We start from the raw sequence: 20,595 nt of genomic DNA on the forward strand, positions 1-20,595 counted from the left end.
CTTGGTGAAGAGCCTGCTACAGAGGGCCTAGGGAACACCACCCCCAGCAAAGAATAGAGTTTCAAATCCACAACAGTTCTGGGAAGCAGAAAAAAATCACACAAGGGAGGCTGGTCTCTTCTGTGTAAACATCTAGCTTTGTACCAAAGGAAGGGTCCATTGTTCTTCAGTCCAGAGTTGCAGAAGCTCCATCCCAATCCCCCTGTCCAGAATTTCCCTTTGGAGTGTCCCAATCCCTAGAGACCCTCTGTAAGGCCCATTCCCTCTTCAAGATTTCCATCACTGTGATTGTCTGAAATTCTGCCAAGTATAAAAAATAGTGTCTGGCTCTAATTAGGGAATGAGAGAATGTTTCAGCCTTTTCTTCTTGGCTGCTGAAAATTGAGACCAGTGCTTTCCCCAAGCACCACCCATCCAGACACCAGCCATGGGAGGCATGAGTTACACATATGCTCCCCTGAAGACCACTTAACCTAAGCCTGCTTTTCACACAGCTGTCCTCTACACTTTTATTCAAATAAAAGGGCATCTGGATGATACTGAGGGTCACTGAGGAAGTGACTGTCCAGGTCTGCTGTTTTGCCTTCCCCAGTGGAACATTTGAGCAGTGGTCCCTATGGTATCCCAGGGATGGAGCAGTTTCCTCACTCCTAGATATTGATCCAACTCTCAAGTGCTCTTTCTTTGAGGACAACTGCAGCAGAAGCCACGAATACATTGCCTCTTTCTACCCTCAGCCCAAGCAATGGGCTAGCAGAACAGACACCCACCTTTCTGGCCCTGGTGCTCCCTATGGGATGTCACCCCAGCTTTGCTTAAATGGCTGAATCTTAGGGCTCCTCAATTCCTCTCATCAATATGGAAAGCACAGAATCAAACTGCCTGGGAAGAGGGTACCTCACTGGGAAGTGAGCTCCAGGGTTGTACCCAGGCCTCTTAGCCCAAAGCACAACTTCAACTATTGCAGGCATCACACCTTTGGAAAGAGTGGTGCCAGGAAGCCCTAACACCAAAAGAGAGGCTCAGAAGAATCTATCTAGCAGGGCCCAGGTCAGGCCATGACTACCCCATAGCCAAGAGTAACCTCTAGGCAAGTCTGAGAACTGACAGCAGGCCATAATATTCCTGCAGGTATGTCTCCTTCAAAGCAGCAGAGTAAAGGCAGATGTACACAGTCATATGTTGCTTAACAGTGGGAATCCATTCTGAGAACTGTACCATTAGGCCATCTGTTCACAATGCAAATATCATAGCATATATTTACACAAACCAAAATGTCTATGGCATTACTAGGCAATATAGTCTTACGGGACCATATGCAGTCCATTGTTGGTTGAAATGTCATTATGCATCACATGATTGTTCTTCTGAATTTGCCACTAAACGGCAGGACAATCTCTGCCAGAGTTTCAGGTCATCCTGGCAGTATTTGTAACCGAAGTCCCTTTGTATTCTATTTACAGTGGAATAAAATTGCTACTTTCTCCTGCCAGTTAGCTTGAATTTGCCCAGGATATCTCTCTCAGTCCCAGGCTGCAGCCCAGACAATGGAGATTTCCTGAGTGGGCCCTATCAGTGCATTGTGTTCCCTACAGTTCAACCCTAGGGTAGAGTGCAGCTGGGCATTTTCCCTGATGTTGTTTTCCTGCTGCCACTATTTTTGCCAATCTTGAAAAGAAAATAATCAGTTTATAGAATTTCCACTAGTCCCAATCAGCACTAAGGAAAAACTGTTTCCCTCTGGGCTACACTCCCCAATGATCCACAGCATGGAGAGGGGGCCAGGTCTCATCTGGACCAATGATTAAGAAGCCCAACCACATTTCAGTTTGTATAGCACTGGGTGGGCCTTCCCATATCCATGATGAACAAAGGCCTTCAAGCTTAGCTCCAGCTGTTAGGGATGTCCTTGATCTGTCTCCCAGTCAAACATAGGCTGTGAGAGGGATCTCTGAGAGCCCCTGAGTAACAGTGAAGGATCCAGTGCCCTCTGGTCCCTCATGCCTTTCCCATTTACTTTTCTGCAGAAGGTAACTTGACAGTAAGCTAAGGGAGACCATCCCAAGCCCTGTCTTCCCATCTATAGCTGCATGTTCCTTCCGTGGCTCAGCCTTCACAGCACTCCAAGAAGGAGCACCTAGAAGCTGGGCACAGTGGAAACTATAATAAAGAAAATGTGATGCTATTCCAGTTTCCTGATTCCTGTTGTTTGGGGAACCTCAAAATGGGCAGGCTATTTCTCTGTGGTTTCCCATCATTGACCAATTCCTGGGTCTGGGGATAAGATAACTGTGGCTCTCTTTCTAGAGATTTCCTGGCCCTGGCTTTCCCAAGAATCGAATAATGAGGGTGTGTATAGGAGCACCACACATACAGACACAGAAGGGAAATGCAGCAGGGAGTACTGAAGGGGAGAGCCTTAGTAAGAAGTAATAAGGGCTTCCAGCCTGTCGGCTATATATTGTCCCCCTCCTTACCAAGGGTTCATTTTAGACACTCTTCCAGTTCCTGCTGAACTACAAAATTTGGAAGCTAGTTGCCTGTTTTCTCCTGAATTTCTGGGACCTCCCTAGCCTGATAGATTCCTTCCCACTTTTACAAACTGTTTTAGTGTAATATGATAGAATTAGGAAAACTAAGGTTTATAGAGGCATTTGGAGGACTATGAAATCCCCATTCATCCCTTTACCTGGTTAGAAAAGCCAGTCCCTCAGCTTCTCTACGCTGTGGATAAGATGCTGACACTACCTCCAAAGCCACAGAAGTCCCAAGAACAAGTAATTGCTAACATTTTTTAATATGTATTATGCACTGGAGAGTCCTAAGTGCTTCACATTCATCTTCAAAACTACCTGTGTGGGGAGGAAGGTGGTACAATACTTTCCTAGCAAGCTCAAATCCCTGGGTTCCATCCCCAGCACCACAAAACAACAACAGACCCTGTGAGGTTTGTGTTACAGATGAGAAATATGAACAGTTTGAATTTCTCAAGTTTGCATAATCACACAGCTAGGAAGTGGAGGAACCAAGTAGTCAGTCCTCAGTGCCCATGTTCTTAGCCACTTTATTGTACTGCCTATCAAAGTACACCTAAAAGGAATGACTGTAGAGGGGGCTAGGACATACTCCTTCTGTGTCTGGGAATAGACCTAAACAGGTAACCAGGCTGTAGTTAGGTTACAGATTTCTCTCCACCTGCACAACTCATCCCACTCACTCATTGGGCTCCCATATCTCTCTTCCTGCACCCATGGAGAAAATTGTCCATCAGACTCAAAGGTAAGTTAATACCATCACACAAACCACTTCTTGTCTCCAGACTCAATGAAGCTGAATATCAGGACAGAAATGGAGGCATAAACATTGAGTATTTGTGGGCCAGAAAAAGGTTTCTCCATCCTCAGTCCAGCAATCCTGGCTAGAGATTTAGACCCTCCAAGACTGTTCCTCCTATCAACTGTCACTTGCTCCACACAAACCTCTACCCACCTTGTCCTGCTCTGGCTCAGGTGCACTCTTCCATCCCTAAGGAAATTCATCCCCCAAAGGGAAACAGTGGCTGCTAAATTTAATAAACATGGAGTAACTAGTGTGCCCTCTATACCCCATCATGCTTTCCAAGGGTGCTTGGAGTTTGGCCTTGCTGTAAAAATCCAGAAAATAATCCCTGTCCTGTCTGCCTCCTAAATTGGTTGGTAGTTGAGTTGAGAACAGAGTGAAATTGGTAAAAGGAGAGAGCTTTAAACATTCTAAGGCATTGAGTGAGCAGCAATGATTTATGCTTCCTCTGAAACTAAGTATGTCATCTTCCACCCTCCCACAGTCCCAGGCATAGATGGGGGGTACTGCCAGTGGCCTCTGTCCAAAGTGCTGAAGTCACAGGCAAGCCAGCTGAGGACCTTGAATCCTTCTTTGTCCCATCTTTAAGTAAACATCAAGTGCAGAGACTTCAAAGCTCAAAGATTAGCCTAAAATACAAAATTTGTTGTCAAATGTGTTATATTTATTTCAAGTATCTTTAGTTTTTCAAAATCAAAACAGGTACAAATGGGCAGGAAGTAATTTAGCAGCTCAGGGGAAAATAGAGCTTGTGGTCTTGATACGAGTGAACCAAATGAGGTGGCAACCATATGAGGTGGCTACCAAAAAATGAATCAATGTAATCTAAAGCTACATAAAAAGAAGTTCAGAGTCAGATAAGGGAGGCAGGCTGGCTCACTTATACACTATATCAATACTCCTGAAAAAAGCTAATCAGAGGGGTTAGGGCTGTAGCTCCATGGCAGAACACTTGCCTAGCATATGTGAGGCACTGGGTTCGATCCTCAGCACCACATAAAAATAAACAAATAAAATAAAGGTATGCTGTCCATATACAACTACAAAAAAATTTAAAAAGCTGATCAGAGCCAGGTAATACAAACTAAAACGTATGAAGAGGAACATGGACCTAGTGGTTAGAGCTGAACAAGGTAGAAGAGGAACCCATGAAGACACAAGCCCTGGAAAGGGGCAGACATGAGGCATGCAAATGTCTGACAGATAGATGTCTGGCAGATAGGCCAATAAAGTTGATGATATAGTCCCAAGAACTAAGACAAAAGGTGGACACTATGGAAAGGCAGATTTATCCTCAGTGGGACAAAAGATAATTGGATACCAGGAATGTTGCATTGACTCATTACCTTGGATGCAGACTGACTCCTTATAGACAGACTCTTAGCACCTAAAGAGTCTGTGAAGAGGCAGTGAAGCTGTGTAAGCACATGACAGAAGATGCTTATTTAGGAGGGAGATAGCTTACCAGGTATTAAGTCTTTCTGAGACCTGACATGCCCGTGAACCATTAAGATAACTTTTGGCACGTGCCCAGATTGAGCCAACTGAGATGGAAGAAGTATATCCATAACTTTAAGAACCCATAGACATTGTCACATGGCATCAAAACCTTGAAAACTTCTTTTTTTTAATTTTTATTTATTTTTGTTGTTCTTTAGTTCACAGGTGGAGTCTTGGAAGCTTGCCTCTAGAACCTGATGCTGCACTCCCTCTGCTGGTCATTCCTAGCACTGCCATCTCATCTCAAAGCCAAAAATAGCCCCTTTAAATGCTATGGTACTGATCAGTATAGTTTCAGAACCTGAAAGTACCAGGAAGTCAGATCCCTGGTCAGTGCTCAGACAGTGTGCAGGATCAGAATGACCCTAAGAATGAGTTCAAGTTATCTGGAATCAAAATTAGATTTCAGCATGTCTAAGAAAAGTGTTTAGACTTACACTGGATTTGGGGTACTGTCTCATCCTGGACTATCATCAGAGTTAATGTCTCAGGCTGTAACCAATGTGGGACCAAAACTTTGGCTCAGGTGTCAGTATGAAGTATGAATTGGGAGAGAGAGGTACTAAGAGTCTCACTACAAGGAGTAAGTCTACATCCAAGGTAATGAGTCAGTGCAGCATTCTTATGCCCAGGAGGAAACATCAGATGATAAGCACCCAGTCAACAGAGAATTCAAGCAAGAACACTTTCTAGGGGAGAGGAATGAGGGACAGGGGGACAGAATGAGGCAGTCACTAATTTCTAAGGACATGGTAATTTTAAAGATGGTAACAGGCCCTTTCTTTTCAAATAGTGGAATTCCAGTTCCAGCTTCCTGTGACCCACCCCCACCCCCCACAGCCAGTTTACTATCACATAGAAATCATAGATACAATTTGGGGAAAGAGCAGGACCAAAGGCCAGTCCTGTCACTGAACAGAGCTGGCAACTGTGGGGATAGTCTTCCCCCCCACCCCGCCAGGATTCTCTGTTTCTACTGGCAACAGTGCTTGGCAGCCTCCCACATCCAGATCTTAGCAACCATGGCAGCCCCTGGCAACTGCTGCCATGGTGACAAGACAGGGAACTGAGAACAGACCAAAGGGAGGGAGCACTTCCTCTGGAGGCTTTGAAATGTATGCAAAATAGGGGGTTCCGCCTCCCATATACAGTCTGGGAGGGAACATAGGCTCCTCTCTAAACACCTCCTCACTGGCACCCACCCCCACCCCTGCCCACATGTTCCGGTTCCCTCAAGGTGAGGAAATGAGGGACACCTAGGATTATGACGTCTCTATAGGGAGGAAGAGTGAGCGGGGGTGTTTGGATCACAGATACATGCATATACTGGCAGACATGGTATCAGCGTCTCGGTAACCACATGCTTCACCCACTCTTTGTCATAGAGACACATGCCTCCACAGCCACTTAATCACATATGTACCCTGACACAAAATCACATACCCATAGCAAAGAATACAGAGCTAGATATACTACCATACAAAAATAATCATACAGATATACTCTCACTCACAAATTGAATTACCAATACAATAGTACAAATAACTCCCAGATTCACACATTATAGATACACTCACACACCCAGATATCTGTGAACACAGAATAATAGTTGACTTGGTTAAGCACTAACTACATGTTAAGTTCAGAACTGAGTACATTACATGTATTACCTTAATTAACCCTTACAACAACACTGTGAAGTACTGCTGTTGCCAGTCTCCATTTAGAAAGGACAAAATGAGGCACAGATGTGGAAGTGGCCTCACACAGTCATTGTCTGACTCTAGGGTCCACATTCTTACAGACTATAGCACTATGTACTGATGCCCAGTACAATGGGACAGAGGGCAGTAATAGCAATCCAGGCAGATAATAAAGATCAAGCCATCAACACATAAGGGCACAACCCTGCAGCCCTTAAGGTCCAAGCCTACATTTTAACATTATCTGGGGCCAGGTAAGAGCTGCTGACTAAACTCTGCCTCCATGTTGGCATAGGCAAGGCTGGGGGAGGCAAAAGAGACAAAACTGGAATAGGAAGAAGCACAGCCACCCACAGCCTGGGCACCCAGGAGTCAGGAGGAAGGGGAGTGAAAGCCTTCAGATCTGAAGAGCCAGCATCAATCCTGGGTTCCCTCATGCCATCCTTCCCATACCCATGTCACACTTCCTTTCTCATCACTGCCCACTGTCCTTCCCCTTCCTCACTCCATCTTACCCCATGTCCCTGACCCATTATTATGTGGCTCATGCCGTCCCCTCCCCTCTATCCCCTCCCCTCATCCTCCAACCCACCTCCCTCTCCATCCTCATTCCTTTCCCCTCCTAGGCTCCCACCATATCTCCCTTCCCCACCCCCATCCTCCTTACCTCAACAATGTCTCCCTCATCTCATACTGATCATCCCATCTCACCACCCCCTCCTCATCCCTTAACCCCACTTCCTCTCCATACTCTTCTCACCCTAATTTCCTTTCTTACTTTAAACTCACACCCTTTACATTGGGGAGCCCCATAAAAAGAAGGCCTAGATGAAGAACACTAGAGACCTGACCCCAGGACCCTAGACCCTTCTCATTCTCTATTCTGGGGCCTAGGTATTCCAAGCCTGCTTTTCCAGCTCTAACCAGTTTGCATGATTTCATGGTATCTAAACTCTCTCTGGAAAACTCAGGAAAGTGGTAAGAGCTTCTTCCCAGGTCCTTCCTTGTCATTGACACCCCCAAAAGGATCCCCTCCCCCTCTTCACCCCCAGATTACCCCCTCCCCACCCCCGCTCCCTCGAGCACAGATGGGCCTGGGAGACAGTAACGTGGGCGCCAGGCTCCGTGTCTGCTGGAGCGGCGGCTTCCGCTGGCGACCGCCTCCGCAGCCAGCCCCGCCTGCTCTGAGCATCGGGGACACTAGAGCTGAGATTTAATTATTTAAGAGGGGGGGGGATGAGATAGGAGAGTCTGAGGGTGTTAGTAAAGGGGATCATGGGGTACTGGCATGAAAGGTTAAAGGGGAAGCTCTGATAAGGGAGACCAGAGATAAAGAGGTAGGATTAAGAATAGGACAAGAAAGAGAGAAGAGAGAAGAGAGGAGGGGGAGAGAGAGAGAAGAGAGAGAGAGAGAGAGAGAGAGAGAGAGAGAGAGAGAGAGAGAGAGAAGAGAGAAGAGAGAAGAGAGAAGAGAGAAGAGAGAAAAAAGAAAGAAGGAGAGAGAAAATAAAAGAGAGGGGGAAGAGGCCAAGACAGAAAGGGTGGGGGGGAGGACAGTCAGGAGATGATAAGGGGTAAGAAAGGAGCAAGTAAAAAGGGTTAATATTCAGGAACTCTCAGAGAGGAAGTAAAAGGAAAGGTTGATTATAAGTAGCCTGAAATGGAAGCTGTGGGGGTTGCTGAGAAGCAGCTACTCAGGAGGGAACCAGGGTGAGAGGATTATTGGGAGGATGGAAAGGCAGTTTGCTTGGGAAGAGAATCATGGAGGTGTCACACCTGGTGCAAAAGGCCAGTTTACTGATAAAGGAGAGAGTGGAAGGGCACTTAAACTCTACAAACATGAGATTCACTTAGGCCATGTAAGGTCAACCCCAGGTCCAAGTAAAGTAAACTTAAATCAGGTCAGGACGAGGTCAGTTCACAGTTCTAAGGAAGACAGGTAACTCCGGTGACTCTTTAGCCCTGGTCCAGGGACTACACCTCCCGGAGTGCTTTATTCTCTCTCTTTCTCTCTCTCCCTCCTACTCTCCTAAACGAAGAAAGGAAAGAATGCCTGGTGCCACGGCCAACTGGTGGGCGCAGTTTTCCTTTAAGGCTGCCTTTGACGTTGCACGAGTTCCAGAAGGTTCTCCCAGGATTCGAGCGATGGCCAGTACGTCCCACCTTCTCAAACCGGAGATTGGACTAATATAGTTGCCCCCTGGCAGGGGTCTGAGTCCTACGGACGAACCAATAAAATCAAAGGGCGCGTGGAGTTGTCACCCTCTATCCTTTTCACCAATGACACGACGAGATGACGAAGAGGTGTGGTTGATTGATCCCAGAGGGCACCAATCAGACCCACACCAATCACTGCCCGGAATGTGTGCGCGTGTGGCCGGGTGACAGGGGCGGAGAAGGTGTGGCTAACACTGAGCCGCTCGTTGAAAGCTGCCCAATCATAGCAGAGGCTTAGCTGAGTGACGGGCAGACGGTGCAATGGATGGCACGGAGGCGGAGCCGTGGGGGCGGGCTCCCGGTCCCGCTGTCTGCGGCCGGCGGGCAGGCGACTCCTGTCCCTAGTGGAGGCGGCGGAACCGGAGCCGGGGGAGGGGGCAGCGGCTGTGTGACGGACCGCGGCGGCACCCGCAGCTCCCCACCGGTGAGGGCGCTGAGCCAGGACTCAGGGGTCCCGGGAGTGGGGTGTCACGGAATCGGGGGTCTTGGTATCGGGGGTTGGGACACCAAGGGCCCATCGGCTCTTCTGCTGTTGGGGTGCGGAGACTGGGAAATCGGGGTCTGTAAGCTACTCAGCGTCCGCACCCCAGGCTTGGTTCTCCCGCCAGCCAGATTCTGAGCCAGGAGAGGGTCGGGTCGTGTCGGGTCGGATTGGGTTCCATCTGGCGGAGGCGTTTCTGAGCAGGCCAGCCAGCCAGCGCGGGTGACATCACCGACCCCCTCCTCCGCCCATCGGAACCCCCTCCCCTCCTCTCCCCTCAGCGCCTTTTGTCCTGGCCAGGCTCTGTTCTGCCCCGCCCCTCCCCGCCCATCTGCGGGGGAGGAGACTCCCCGTCAGTGACTTCATTGAGTAGGTTCTTGGGTATTGGGTTTGGGTCCTCCCCAAATAGGCGAGAGGAGCTCGCTGTCTCTCAGGCCCTCACTATCACACCTGTCACAGGTATATACACTGCCACTCACAAGCACACGCTGCCACTGCCAACCTCACTGTCACACTGCCATACAGCCACTCACAATCAGCCAGACACTGCTGCACCTGACAGCAGGTGGCCACTGGACCCTCGGCCTTCACTCTCAGCACCTGGGGATCAGGTCCAGCTCCTGAAGCACCGGACAGGCCTTGCTGGGCAAGGGCCTCCACGAATCTGAGGAGGTGGCTTCCAGAGCTGCAGCATTCCAAGCAGGCTCCGGTGGAGCAATCAGAGGTGAGGGGCTTGGCTGGGCATGTTTAAGCGCACAGTGCTCTCCTGCCCACCCCCAGCAGCACCCCCACTACAGGCTCGAGGAGCTTTCCGGAGCTTCCCACACTTCTGGGGAGAAGACTTCTTAGCCAGCTTGATGTTTAAAATTCAGCTGGAGCCCTTAAAACTTCGAGCGTGGACGCTGAATGGGTTTGTAAAGTTTCGGTAAGTCCCTCCTGAGAAGGGCGCTCATACCCATGCCAAGTCAAATTCTCCACATCAGCCATTCCTGAGCATCACTTCTTTGCTTTCTCATCTCATTCTCAACTACATGATAGAACCCCCTTCTATCTCACCTGTCCATTTGAATGAATTGCACCCCCTATCATTCATCTCATCTCTCAAATCCTTTTTTTCACAAACATCTCCAACACTTCAACTTCCTACAGTTCTTGCTCTCCACCCATCAAAACCCATTTTCCATTTGTCCCCCATTATTTTCCCTCCATCAATACCTCATTTATATCAACAGTTTTCCTCCCCTATTACCTCAGTAGGCCCTCTTGCCATTTCTCCCCGTTTTTCATTCCTGCCTCTACATTAAATCCTCCTCATTCTTCTCCATCAAAGGCAGTGCCATACCATGGGGCTCCTTTGTCATTGTACCACGCGGCTTGTGGGTAGGGGGAGTGAGGGAGGGTAGAAAGGAGAAGAAGGAAAGATAGGCAGGTTCTGAGTGAGTTTGCCCTGTGTCTGTGGAGACAAGAAAATTATGAGTCTAGAATAGCTAGCAGGTGGGTGCCAAAGAGGACACTGGCTGGGTGAAAAGGTAATGCAGGGACAGCAAAAAAAAGAGTGGGTGGACTGGTAAGCTGTTCTGACTTGCCTTCTGCCTAGAAGCTGCTATAGTTTTCTGGGGCACCCTGTTGATGTTCTGGGGTTCCTTCCCAGTCCCAGGGGAAAGAAGGTGTGGGCTGAGGCAGAGGTGGCAGACCACCCCCCAGCTCCCTCTCAGATGGCTTTTACTGCTGCTTCTGAAAATGGCCACCCTCCCCCAGATGCTCTTTCTTCTCTGCCTCCCCCAATGCCAGTCTCCCCCACAGACGTGACATTCTGGTGTGGGGAAATGGGGGAGTGTCTTTATGGTGCCTTCTCTTCATCAGAGTGAGGTGACTCCCAGCACCGTGAGTCAATCCAGCCACCTTCAGTAAGCCTTGTGGGGGCAAGAGCTAGGGCCATTGTCCCTGCCTACCTGGGGCCTTGGAGGCCTCCCCCTTACCAAGTCACAGTCCTCACTGCTGCCAGGACACCCTGTATACCTCACTGCGTTGAAGCAGTCGGAGGCAGAGAAGCAGATCTCAGCTATGGCTGCCAGCCCAGGACATTGCTAGAAAGACTCTGGTTCTCCTAGCTTTGGCATGAGTTGGCCAAGTCTCAGAAGGGCAAGAGAATGGCTTCTGGTCCTTCCCCCAAATAGCTCTAGATATAGGAAAGCCCCCTTCCCTTCATATCCTCCACAGATGCATGTATGGGGGAGGAGGGATTCAAGTAGAAGAATAAGAGCCCTATGTTTCTTCTTCATGTAACAGATGCCCCTGTACCCACATAAAAGGGGTTATCAGAGGAGTATGGGTCCAATTCTGGGCCAGATTCTAAACTACAAGGCAAGTGGGAAGAAGGGTCTTACAGGGAAGGTTAACTAAGGACTGCTGGTTAGTGCCCAACTGTCTCCTAGCAGTTAAGGTTTTAAAAGGCCCTATCCTCAGACAATTCTATTCACAAACACTGGTGTTCGGGCGCACAGACAAGTCTTTACACACAGCTTTGTGTGTAGACACTGGGAAATGAGTAAAGGCAACTGCTGCCCTCACTGGGGGAAGGACATTGCCACCCCCTGCTAACAAGGGTGTTGGAAACAGCAGTTTCCTAAGACTGTGAGTCACCCTGTGATCTGAGTCACACGTGAAGCTTAGCATAGTCTGGGGGACGGGTAGGGAGACCTGGGGTCTCCAATGGCAGAGAAGACTCTAGACACCCATACCCTGACTCAGCCTGGCTGTCCAGGACAGCTGGCTAAAGACCCAGGCCTGTGCCACTGCCCCAGCTGCCCTCAGCCTGGGCACTGTGCCTGAGGTGTGGCGTAGGAGACCACGATGCTCAGGTGACCTCACCCAGTGCACTGACCTTCGCCAGCTTCTGTGTGTGATCTGTCAGTCCACGGTGCCTCCTCACTCAGAAGGACCTCGGGGGTCCTCAGTCTGGCCCAAGGGCCTGGGCCTCAGCCCAGCCCCAACAAGTGGGCCATAACCTTCAGCTTCCTGCTGGGAAAACCCAGAAGCTGAGGAAGGACTCACGAAATCTAGGATGTCAGAGCTGGAAGAGATCATCTAGTCTAAACCTTTCATTTTACAGATGGGGAGACCGAGGCCCACAGAACAGGCATGACCTACTGAAGGTCAAACAGGAAGTCATTTAGGGATTGCAGGATCACTGGGAGCAGGGCTCTGAGCAGTAGAGAATAAGGGCACCAAGGATTGGCCCTGGGTTTCTTTCAGAAATAAGGAGACCAGTGCCGGTCCAGTGGCTGTAATGGGAAAAGATTATTACAAGATTCTTGGGATCTCATCTGGGGCCAACGAGGATGAGATCAAGAAAGCCTATAGGAAGATGGCCTTGAAGTACCACCCAGACAAGAACAAAGAACCCAATGCTGAGGAGAAGTTTAAGGAGATTGCAGAAGCCTATGATGTGCTGAGTGACCCTAAGAAACGGAGCCTGTATGACCAGTATGGGGAGGAAGGTAAGAGGGCTGCACTGCAGCCCAGTCCCGGACCCCTGTGTTTGTCTGGATGAAGTGAACAGTCCTGAGTGAACTGGCTCTCATAGTAGAGAACTGAGCAGGGGTGAGGGTGGCAAATGTTCCTAGCACTGACACCCCGGGGAGAGAGGAGACCACCTAACCTCAGCTTACTGTTTGTTGTTCTTCCTGCCTCTCTCCACCCTACTCTAGTTCAGGCCTTAGAGAGGTCTGAAGCAGGAGCCAAAGGCCTCCCTGCTCCCTCTTTCCTTCCCAGCCTTATTAGTCCTGCCTGAAGTCCTTGCTGCTTCATTGGCTGAGGGGAATGGTGAGGGAAAGGGTGCCTGTGGCTCTCTGAGGACCAAGCAGTTACATTCATCAGCATAAAAGTCTGGCCCTTAGGCAGCCTGGGGATTAACCCTGAGAGCCCAGAGTAGAAATGGTTGTCCCCTTCCCTCCCCCCATCCCAGCCCACTTTAGGCCAGGAGAACAGAAATGGAGCTTTGCCTCCCAGAGGAAGTGGCAGGGATCCAAGGGTGGAAGGGGAACTGCTACTGGCATCTTACTCCCTCCCAGGGGCAGCTGGTGGCCAAACACAGGGCGGGTGGCAGGAAAGGCCCAAATAAAGGCTCTGAGAAGGTGGCCCCTCCCAGCACATCCCACGGGCATGATGTAGCTGCTAATTCTGGGCCTGCCCCTCAGGGCTGCCTGCCACCCGCCAGCCACAGGCACCTGTCAGGCTATATTAAGAGACATTGTCACAGCTGAGGACTCTCCTTCCAGGGAGGAACTATCCTTCTTCCCCACCTTTCTTTCACATTCTCCTCCTCTTCACCCTCCCCCATCCTAGCCTCAAAAACGAAATGGGTTAATGGTATGTACTGTACTGATACAAAGCGGGGACTCAAAGGAATGTTCTTTTTTTCTTTTTCCATCCTCCTTGCTTTGTGTTCCATTTCTCTCTACCCTTATCCTCCTGTGTGTCCCAGTCCTCCCACTCCTTCTTCTTCTCCAGGCTTCTAGTTCCCTTTATCTCTTCTGATTGCCTCCTAGATTTACCAACTCCCAAATTTGCCAGCCACCTCCTGGAGTCCCTAGCATTCTCCCAACTAAGAAAAAAAAAAAAATTGTTTTTTCTAGGGTAGAAGAATGGGAATGGTAGGGGTGGGAAAGCGGGAAGCTGTGCAGACACCATGCCACCATGTGACCTATCTCGGAATTGCATGCATTCCTCCACTCAGCCTCACCTTTGTTTAGGAAGCAGGCTGGAGTCGGGAGAGCTACCCTGAACTTCACCTTACCACCACTTGCATGCCCAAGCCTAAGTGTAGGGCAATGCTCAGAATCAGCCCAGACACCAGGTTCTGGTGCAGATTTTCATTCCAGGGGCCCCTAAGGCTGCACTCAGCCTGGGGAGGGAGAGGCCGCCTTGGAAATGTTGGTTATATTTCTGTCCACCCTGCCCCCTCCGCAGTAGCCAGCGAGAATAATTGTGCACATAGAGTCTGTGTGCAGCTCTGGGTTGGGACAAGTTGTTCCTAGCTTGAAAAGGGAGTGGTGGCGGTCAAGGAGGAATCCCCACAGGGAGAATTACCCCCTTCTGTTATCATCAGTTCAACATCCCTCTCTCACTGAGCTCTGCCAAGCTTCTTGAACTTGCTTGATAATCACTTAATAGGAGGAAAGAACAGACCCTAAGTCTTGACAGAGAAGTGAAGGAGTGGCTGCTATAAGTACCTGAACTGCCTGACACTTGGTCCCTCTAATGAAACCCAAATCTACCCTTGTGGTCCCAGGAAATGAGGCTAATTTAGGCTCAGGTTTCTATGTCCAATTGAAATTCTAGATAAAAGACCTCAAAGAGAAGGAAACTTTCCTCTAGCCTAGGCCCCACCTCATCGTCTACCTATTCTGGATCAGCTCTCAATGTTAATCCCCTCCCCATAGCCCTCAGGACTTCCATAACTATCACCACCACACCCATGAAGGTGCCATCCAGGAATCTGAACCCTAAACAGGACCTGACTCCAGAGAGAGCACCTGGGGTCACAGCCTGCAAGGTGCCAGCCATTCATGCATGGTGGTTTATCTACATTAGGTGTGGGTCCTAGGGCTTGATGTTGCATAATTTGAGGGAGCTCCATTCCCATTGTAGTCTATGTCTGAACAATGTATGAATGACACTCCCTGTAGCTATGCAACACTGTAAGCAGAGTATGAGAATGAAATATTTGAAAACTTCTAGAAAAATAATTCCTGGGTTTTTGAGCCTTTCTAATTTCCCATTTGGCATGAGTCAAGAAAAGAGGAAGCATTACTAGAAGCAGAGTAAAAGTGGGTTTCCTCCTAGATTGTGTCCCCATCTCATCTAGGGCAGATCACTTACTAACCCCTTGTGTGGTCAAATCCTGCCTGATTGCCTCTTGCCCTGTATGTCTTTGGAGATAAAAGCAGAGCTTTGGAAGTCAGGTATGACTTGTAATGTAACACCAGGCCAGCCACTCAAGGCTTTGTGAGACATTTCTGGGCCATGAGTACATGGAAAAGATGACAGAACTGAAAGTCACATCCTCTAAGTCCCCTTCTTCTGACTTTTTCATCTAATGGTAACCCAGCCTCCTCAAACTTCAAGATATACATTACTATTTAATATGTAATTAATTAAGAGTAGTAATTAACCCTGCCAGAAGGTTTTATTACTGTTAGCCTGGCTCTCTCTGAAGTTAGAGTTTGCTTCTTTCCCTAGGCCCAGGAACTGGGAGTTAGAGGGCAGAGGGAAGAGACTGGTATGGGGCCAGGATGGGCCAAAATGCCCCTAACTTCTCCTCCCCTCTAGGCCTGAAGACCGGCAGTGGTACATCAGGTGGCTCCAGTGGCTCCTTTCACTACACCTTTCATGGGGACCCCCATGCCACCTTTGCCTCCTTCTTTGGTGGCTCCAACCCCTTCGATATCTTCTTTGCCAGCAGCCGCTCCACTCGGCCCTTTAGTGGCTTTGACCCAGATGACATGGATGTGGATGAAGATGAGGACCCATTTGGTGCCTTTGGCCGTTTTGGCTTCAATGGGCTTAGTAGGGGTCCAAGGCGAGCCCCAGAACCACTATACCCCAGACGCAAAGTTCAGGACCCACCTGTGGTTCATGAGCTGCGGGTGTCCCTGGAAGAGATCTACCACGGCTCCACCAAACGCATGAAGATCACTAGACGGCGCCTCAACCCTGATGGGCGAACTGTGCGCACTGAGGACAAAATCCTGCACATCGTCATCAAGCGTGGCTGGAAGGAAGGCACCAAAATCACCTTCCCCAAAGAGGGTGATGCCACACCTGACAACATCCCTGCTGACATTGTCTTCGTGCTCAAAGATAAGCCCCATGCACACTTCCGCCGAGATGGCACCAATGTGCTCTACAGTGCCCTGATAAGCCTTAAGGAGGTGAGGCCTGCTCAGATTGTGTGTGTGTGTGTGTGTGTGTGTATGTGTGTGTGTGTGTGTGTTGTGTGTGGGTGACAGGAAACTCCCTACCTCCCTGGCATGTGGCACTTTCTTCCCCATTTCAGTCTTTCTCCTCTCTTCTCACTAACTTTGCCCCACCTTTTCCTTTCTCTGCTTTGTTTTGCCCAGGCACTGTGTGGCTGCACCGTGAACATTCCCACCATTGATGGCCGGGTGATCCCTTTACCCTGCAATGATGTCATCAAGCCAGGCACCGTGAAGAGACTCCGTGGGGAAGGCCTTCCCTTCCCCAAGGTGCCCACTCAGCGGGGAGACCTCATTGTGGAATTCAAAGTTCGCTTCCCAGACAGATTAACACCACAGACACGACAGATCCTGAAGCAGCACCTACCCTGTTCCTAGGCTCTGCCCAAGCTAGTGCAGAGTCTACCACAGCAATACCCCACACTCACCCCACCCGATGTGCACCCAGCTTGATGTCCACTGGACACTGGCGAGTTTTTCTAAAATGCAAAAAAAACACTGATTTCCAGGACAATGTTCCTATTCCTGACCCCTTTCAGAGCTGGGCTGCTTTGGGGGAGTGGGAGGGAGGTGGGGAGAGATAGCCCAGGCCAGGGGTCAATTTTCATGTCACTAGCTTTGAATCCAGTTCCCACTTCAGTGGCTGGAGAGTGACTTGAGTGCTACTTGAAGATGTAGATTCCTTGTCCACGCCTGTAAATAGCATGTCCTTTTTCCCCTCTTGGCCTTGCTAATCCCTTTCCTCTCCCTTCCCTTTGGTTTCCTCCTGCTGGGGGAGGAAGAGGATAGAAAGGATACTGCTTTCATTCCCCCACTCCCAGGTCCATAGTGTCCAAGATTATCACACACATATTCATGCACACAGAGCCCTGGAGCTGTCTGTGCCTCTCCAGGAGATAGAGAGGAGAAGAGATAGGAAGGAACAGTCTGCAATCCATGAACAGGGCCATTGAGCACAAGACACTTTTCATTTGGGACAGGGAGGTAAACCGGCCCTCAGCAGCCTCCTGACAGCTGCTCAGTCTACACAGTACAGAGCTGGAAGTTCTGTCCTCACTGCTGCTTTGAGGAGTGTTCAAGGTCAGAGGGAAGGAAGAGGGGCCTAAGGTATGAAGCTAAGAGGTGGGGCAGGGCCCATCTCCCAACCTTCATCAAGAAGGGTAAGGGCTTTGGGTGGCAGCTATTTCTCACCAGGAGATTCAGGGTCACAGGTTTCTCCCCACACCTCTGAACTCAGGGTCTAGCCACCCCAAACTTCCAAATCCCACTTTTATGATATGTGAAGATACTTATTTCTTATCCTTCTTAGAGGCTGTGTGGGGAATTTCCAGCCCTTTTATGCCTATGTGACCCCACCCCACTCCCACCGTTGTATAAAAATCAAATAGTGAAGGAGCTGGGAGCAGACTGCTTTAGCCAGTCCTGGGGTGGGATATTTAGGTTTTCTCACTTTGACAAGCCCCTGAATGTTTTTTATAGTAGTTTTTTTTTGTATTTTTTTGTAATGACAGTATTATGGAAAAAATAAAGTATTTTAAAAATATGGCCTCTGAGCAGGAGCAACTAACCTGAGATGGGGACAGGTGTGTAGTGCCACTGTCAACCTCCCTCCAAGGCCCAGGCCACCTTTGAGAAGCCCAAGCAGACCCTTGATATAAGTTGAGGATGACTCCTTCTTTTCTCTAAACTCAGACTCTTTGGATTTCTAAAACATAAGAAAGATAGAAGATATCACTCAGATATTAGAAGAATCAGACCATTTGAGAAGAAAAAAAAATCCCTGGTCATAAGAAACAGAGACCATCCTCTTTGGAAGATATATCAACATGACATGGAATAGATTTTCTCCTCTTGTCCAAAATTTCTGTGAATTAGAGAAATTTTCTTCCTAGAAGGGGATGGAGGAGGACTTTGTGGCTGACCAAAAGAGAGACATCCCCAGAGACCAAGGTCAGGCAACAGAAAGGGTAGCTAGAGATTTCTGGAATCCTTGGCTGGAGCTGGCAGAGTCTGGGTTGGGGACATGGGCCCCATGGGAGGTACTGAACTTATTTGCCGATCCTTGCATCTCACAGTTTTCTAGAGATATCTGTCCTAGTATCTGACCGGCTAGTCCCTGCTGAGACAACTCTGGCTCTCAAGGCCTGAGTGACCTTTATGATGGTGTCCCTGTCCTTTCCCTTGGGTCTGGGTGGGAAGGAGCCCTTGGGCTACAGGAGGCCCATCCACAGGAGATGTCTGGGCCTGGACTTCCTCCTAGGATTATCCTTCCTCCAAGTGTGATGGCTGAGTCTCCAGAATCAGGCCCAGGACAGTTACATGCTCCTGAGCTCAAGTGTTCTCAGTGCCATAAAGACAGTGCTGTCTCCAGCTGAGCCTGGCCCTGCACAGCAGTGGACACGGACTGGGCTTTACCATGACCTTGCTGCCTCACCTTTCATCCCAGGACAGAGTCACTGAAAACGGATCCTCATCCTATTACCCCAGTTATTTTTGCCAGGGGCTGTTCCTTGTAATGTGAAAACCAAGGGACCTTGCTCACAAGAGTGTCTCCTAATCCCCTGGCCTGGGCAGGGAGACCCCCAACCCTGTATCCACTACTCCATGCCCTCCTGCTCTGGGCTCCAGAGTAGACCTTCTCTTTACTCAAGGCTAAATTCTGGTCCTGGCTGAAGTTTGTGGATCTGGATCTGCTAAGCTAGACTTCTCCCTCTGGCCCTCATATAAAAACACAGGACCTGGGAAATTTTCATGTCTTCATGGAATACACACTGAGGATGGGATTAGGAGATCCTAGAAATCAGGTTATCTGAAGTAAGGGACACTTCATTGAAATGCCCTGAGGCCAGCTCTGTAGCTTCACCTGCATATTGAACTTTACCTTTCTTAGAGGCTGTGTGGGATTTTCTGGTTCTTTAATATTTGTGTAACCCCCATACACACACACATACACACAGAGCTTTATAGAAGTTAAGACAATAAAGATGGGACAGGGGAATATGCTTACTCTTTAAACCACTTTATTAAGTTTTCTCACTTTGACAAGCCCCTGAATATTTTATATTTTTGTGTAATTTTGTAATGAAAGAACTATAAAAATCATTTGCTCATTTTGGATGACAATAATATTCTCTTTAAGACTTGGCAATCCTGCATTTTAGACCACTGGCACTCCTAAGGAAGGGCATTTCTTGGTCACTGGAGATTTTGACCTCTCAGTTTACTAGACAAATTCAGCTTACTGGCTTCCAGACATCTTCCAAGCATGGATTAGGAATCTCCTTGGACTTCATTTCTCCCTTGTACCTTTGGCCCTTGAAGGAATTCATAAGTCTCTGTAACCTTCTCCTAAAGAGGAAACTGAAAAGATGTTCCTGTCTGTGGTGAGCCCCTTCAGATCCTCTCCTCTCTGACTTCCACCTCTGGGCACTGCTCCTCCATGGCTGCAGTCTGATGGGATGCAACTCCACTCTCATCTCTTGGGTCCTTTCCTGCTATTTTTTGACTTGGAACGACTATGGACTGACTGTCTCTCTTATCCCCAACAAAGTTTATCCATGATAACAGTATCATGAACCAAAAAGTTTGTCTTCTCTCTTCCTTGGACTGAGGGTTCTCTGTGAACCCATGACCAGTACCTCCGAGCCCTCTAGACATTTTGCTCACAGCTGAGGGGACAGGGAAAGGACTATCCAGGGCATGGAATGAGTTTTTCTAAAAAAATATTATTTTAGATGTTGATGAACCTTTATTTTATTAATTTATTTATATGCAGTGCCTCACACGAGCTAAGCAAGCACTCTACCACTGAGCCACAATCCCAGCCCAGGGACTGAGTTTTTTATGGTGTTAATCTCCCTGCCTAAGACTTTCTTTCAAGGAGCTAAACAATCTTGATTTATCTATGCTTAAAACATGGGGGGGGGGGGCCGGGGGCTAAAAAGAAAGGTAGACTGGGAAAGGGACCATGAGTGGACTTATATCACTTTAACCGTTTTATGGATTCAGAGACCTTGAAAGGTAAATTCTACCTCTTCCACACTAAAAACCATAATATCTGGGCTTTTAATATGTGTGTAATTCTTGAGTCAAGGAAGATAAACTTCCAATAGTTATGCAGGCGGTGTTCCTGATTCACTGGGGGTACTTAAAGTCTAGTTTCCAAGCAGTTATAGGACTTACCAGGAGAGGACAGTATATGGTTGTCAGTAAGCCATGAACAATACATCTCTATAAGGACCTACTCTGATAGATTTGTCCATCTTCTTGCCCAAGTAAAACTTCAGGATATTTTCCTGTTTCTTCCCGTCTAGTTCTCTCCTGAACACATTAATGTCATCTTCATGATCCATTACTTGAATGACATACAAGTTTT

At 48.6% G+C, this 20,595-nt stretch overlaps 1 protein-coding gene across 2 annotated transcripts; it reads left to right on the forward strand.

Moving 5' to 3' along the window:
* Positions 1–9,085: 9,085 nt before the first annotated feature.
* Dnajb5 (DnaJ heat shock protein family (Hsp40) member B5) lies at positions 9,086–16,733 on the forward strand. 2 transcript variants are annotated; one of them, XM_077797056.1, is made up of 4 exons: positions 9,086–9,183; positions 12,496–12,740; positions 15,574–16,175; positions 16,365–16,733. In XM_077797056.1, exons 2-4 carry the CDS (start codon positions 12,530–12,532, stop codon positions 16,596–16,598), a joined length of 1,047 nt encoding a protein of 348 aa, XP_077653182.1. In that variant the 5' UTR covers positions 9,086–9,183; positions 12,496–12,529; the 3' UTR covers positions 16,599–16,733. The 2 variants fall into 2 exon arrangements, with proteins under 2 accessions (XP_077653182.1, XP_077653183.1); XM_077797057.1 differs by lacking the exon at positions 9,086–9,183 and adding an exon at positions 9,885–9,964.
* Positions 16,734–20,595: the final 3,862 nt, after the last annotated feature.

This window comes from Urocitellus parryii, chromosome 4, assembly GCF_045843805.1.
Source record: "Urocitellus parryii isolate mUroPar1 chromosome 4, mUroPar1.hap1, whole genome shotgun sequence".
NCBI lineage: Eukaryota > Metazoa > Chordata > Mammalia > Rodentia > Sciuridae > Urocitellus > Urocitellus parryii.